This window comes from Pundamilia nyererei, unplaced genomic scaffold, assembly GCF_000239375.1.
Source record: "Pundamilia nyererei isolate P.nyererei 1_Seehausen unplaced genomic scaffold, PunNye1.0 scaffold00281, whole genome shotgun sequence".
NCBI lineage: Eukaryota > Metazoa > Chordata > Actinopteri > Cichliformes > Cichlidae > Pundamilia > Pundamilia nyererei.
In genome coordinates this window covers 421,761-423,665 of record NW_005187682.1, presented here as the reverse complement: position 1 = coordinate 423,665, position 1,905 = coordinate 421,761, and the positions used below count along the sequence as shown (strand labels likewise).

The 1,905-nt window shown below is 45.4% G+C and overlaps 1 protein-coding gene across 1 annotated transcript in view; it reads right to left on the bottom strand.

Annotated features, from left to right (window-relative positions):
* LOC102193817 (NACHT, LRR and PYD domains-containing protein 12-like) overlaps window positions 1-1,905 on the bottom strand; it is a gene marked incomplete at its 5' end in the record, with an annotated part of 31,930 nt that extends 30,025 nt beyond the window's left edge. Inside the window, one exon of the mRNA XM_005750635.2 lies at window positions 1,178-1,905. Within this exon, the coding sequence (XP_005750692.1) occupies window positions 1,178-1,905 (728 nt within the window). The remainder of the gene's footprint in view (window positions 1-1,177) is intronic.

The window sequence follows — 1,905 nt, the reverse complement described above, 5'->3', positions numbered from 1 at the left end:
TGCTTCAGAGTTTGTACGTGTTTTTACGTGTTTTGGAGTTTTTACGTGTTTTGGAGTTTGTACGTGCTTCAGAGTTCGTACGTGATTTGAAGTTAGTATGTGCTTTGTCTGTAGGAGCCACCGTAAATATACTTTTATTTATTCACTCCACATAAAATGTAATAAATAAATCATATAATACAAAAATCAACTATTCGCATTTTTACTTTTAACTATTTAAATTTTCAGCTTTTTCCTTTTTCTCGGGGTCTTGTTCACGAGTGATGGGAGAAGGGAGCAGGAGATTGACAGACGGATTGGTGCAGCAGCTGCAGTGATGCGGACGCTGTGGTGAAGAGAGAGCTCGGTGTAAAAGCGGAGCTCTCAATTTACCGGTCAATCTACGTCCCTACCCTCACCCATGACCACGAGCTGTGGGTAGTGACCGAAAGAACGAGATCACGAATACAAGCGACGGAAATGGGCTTCCTCCGAAGGGTGGCTGGCCTCTCCCTTAGAGATAGGGTGAGAAGTTCGGCCATTCGGGAGGGGCTCAGAGTAGAGCCACTGCTCCTCCACATCGAAAGAAGCCAGTTGAGGTGGTTCGGGTATCTGAAAAGGATGCCCCCTGGCCGCCTCTTGGGCGAGGATTTCCGGGCATGTCCCACCAGGAGGAGGCCCCGGGGCAGACCCAGGACACGCTGGAGAGATTATGTCTCTCGGCTGGCCTGGGAACGCCTTGGTGTTCCCCCGAATAAGCTGGAGGAGGTGGCTGGGGAGAGGGAGGTCTGGGCTTCTCTGCTTGGGATGCTGCCCCCACGACCAGACCCTGGATAAGCCAAAGAAAATGAATGGATGGATGGATTTTTAGTCTACAGGCAGAGCTTATGGAAACTTTTGCATTTAAGTTAAAATTATCTCCTGTAAACTGAGCAGCACAGCCATCATTAATTTCCATTACCAAGGTACAAGGTGTAGTACGTCTAGTTGTAGTGTTCCATAACTCTGACCCCTTTGTTTTTTAAATGGCGTGATAGAACTTTTTCAGTGTCCAAATACAAAAGTATATAAAATAATTAATGACCAATATCTACAATACAAAGCTAAAAATAATAAGAAGAATAATTTCGTGTTACATGAAAAACTAAAACCACAAATCAACAATGAAGAATAATACTGAATAATGACTTGGTCTCACCGAGCCTTTCTGCAATTCCTCACAACTGGAAAAAGTCTCAGTCGTCCCTCCAATGATGCTTTGAACTTGTTTAGGTCTAACTCATCCAGAACCTCCTCTGACATCTGCAGCATGTAGGCCAGAGCTGAGCAGTGGATCTCAGAGAGTCTCTTTTCTGATCTGTTAGCTGACTTCAAGAATACTTGGATCTCCTGATGTACTGAGAGGTCGTTCATCTCTACCAGACAGTGGAAGATGTTGATGCTTCTGTCAGGAGAAATTTCATCACTGTTCATCTGCTTAAGATTGTTAATGACTCTCTGAATGGTTCCTGGACTGCTCTCTGTCTGACCCAGCAGACCTCCTAAGAGTCTCTGGTTGGACTCCAGAGAGAGGCCATGAAGGAAGCGGACAAACAGGTCCAGGTGGCCATTTTTACTCTGAAGGGATTTTTCCATGGCTCGTTTAAGGAAATCATCCAGAGATGACCCACTGTACTTTTCTCCAAGGAAGGCTTCCAGCACCTCTGTCTTCCTGCTGGTGAAACAGTGGAACATGTAGACTGCAGCCAGAAACTCCTGAATGCTCAGATGAATAAAGCAGTAGACTGGTTTCTGGAAGATCACACACTCTCTTTTGAAGATCTCTGTACAAACTCCTGAGTACACCGAGGCCTCTGTGACATCCAGACCACACTGCTCCAGGTCTTCGTGGTAGAACATGATGTTTCCTTTCTCCAGATGTTCAAA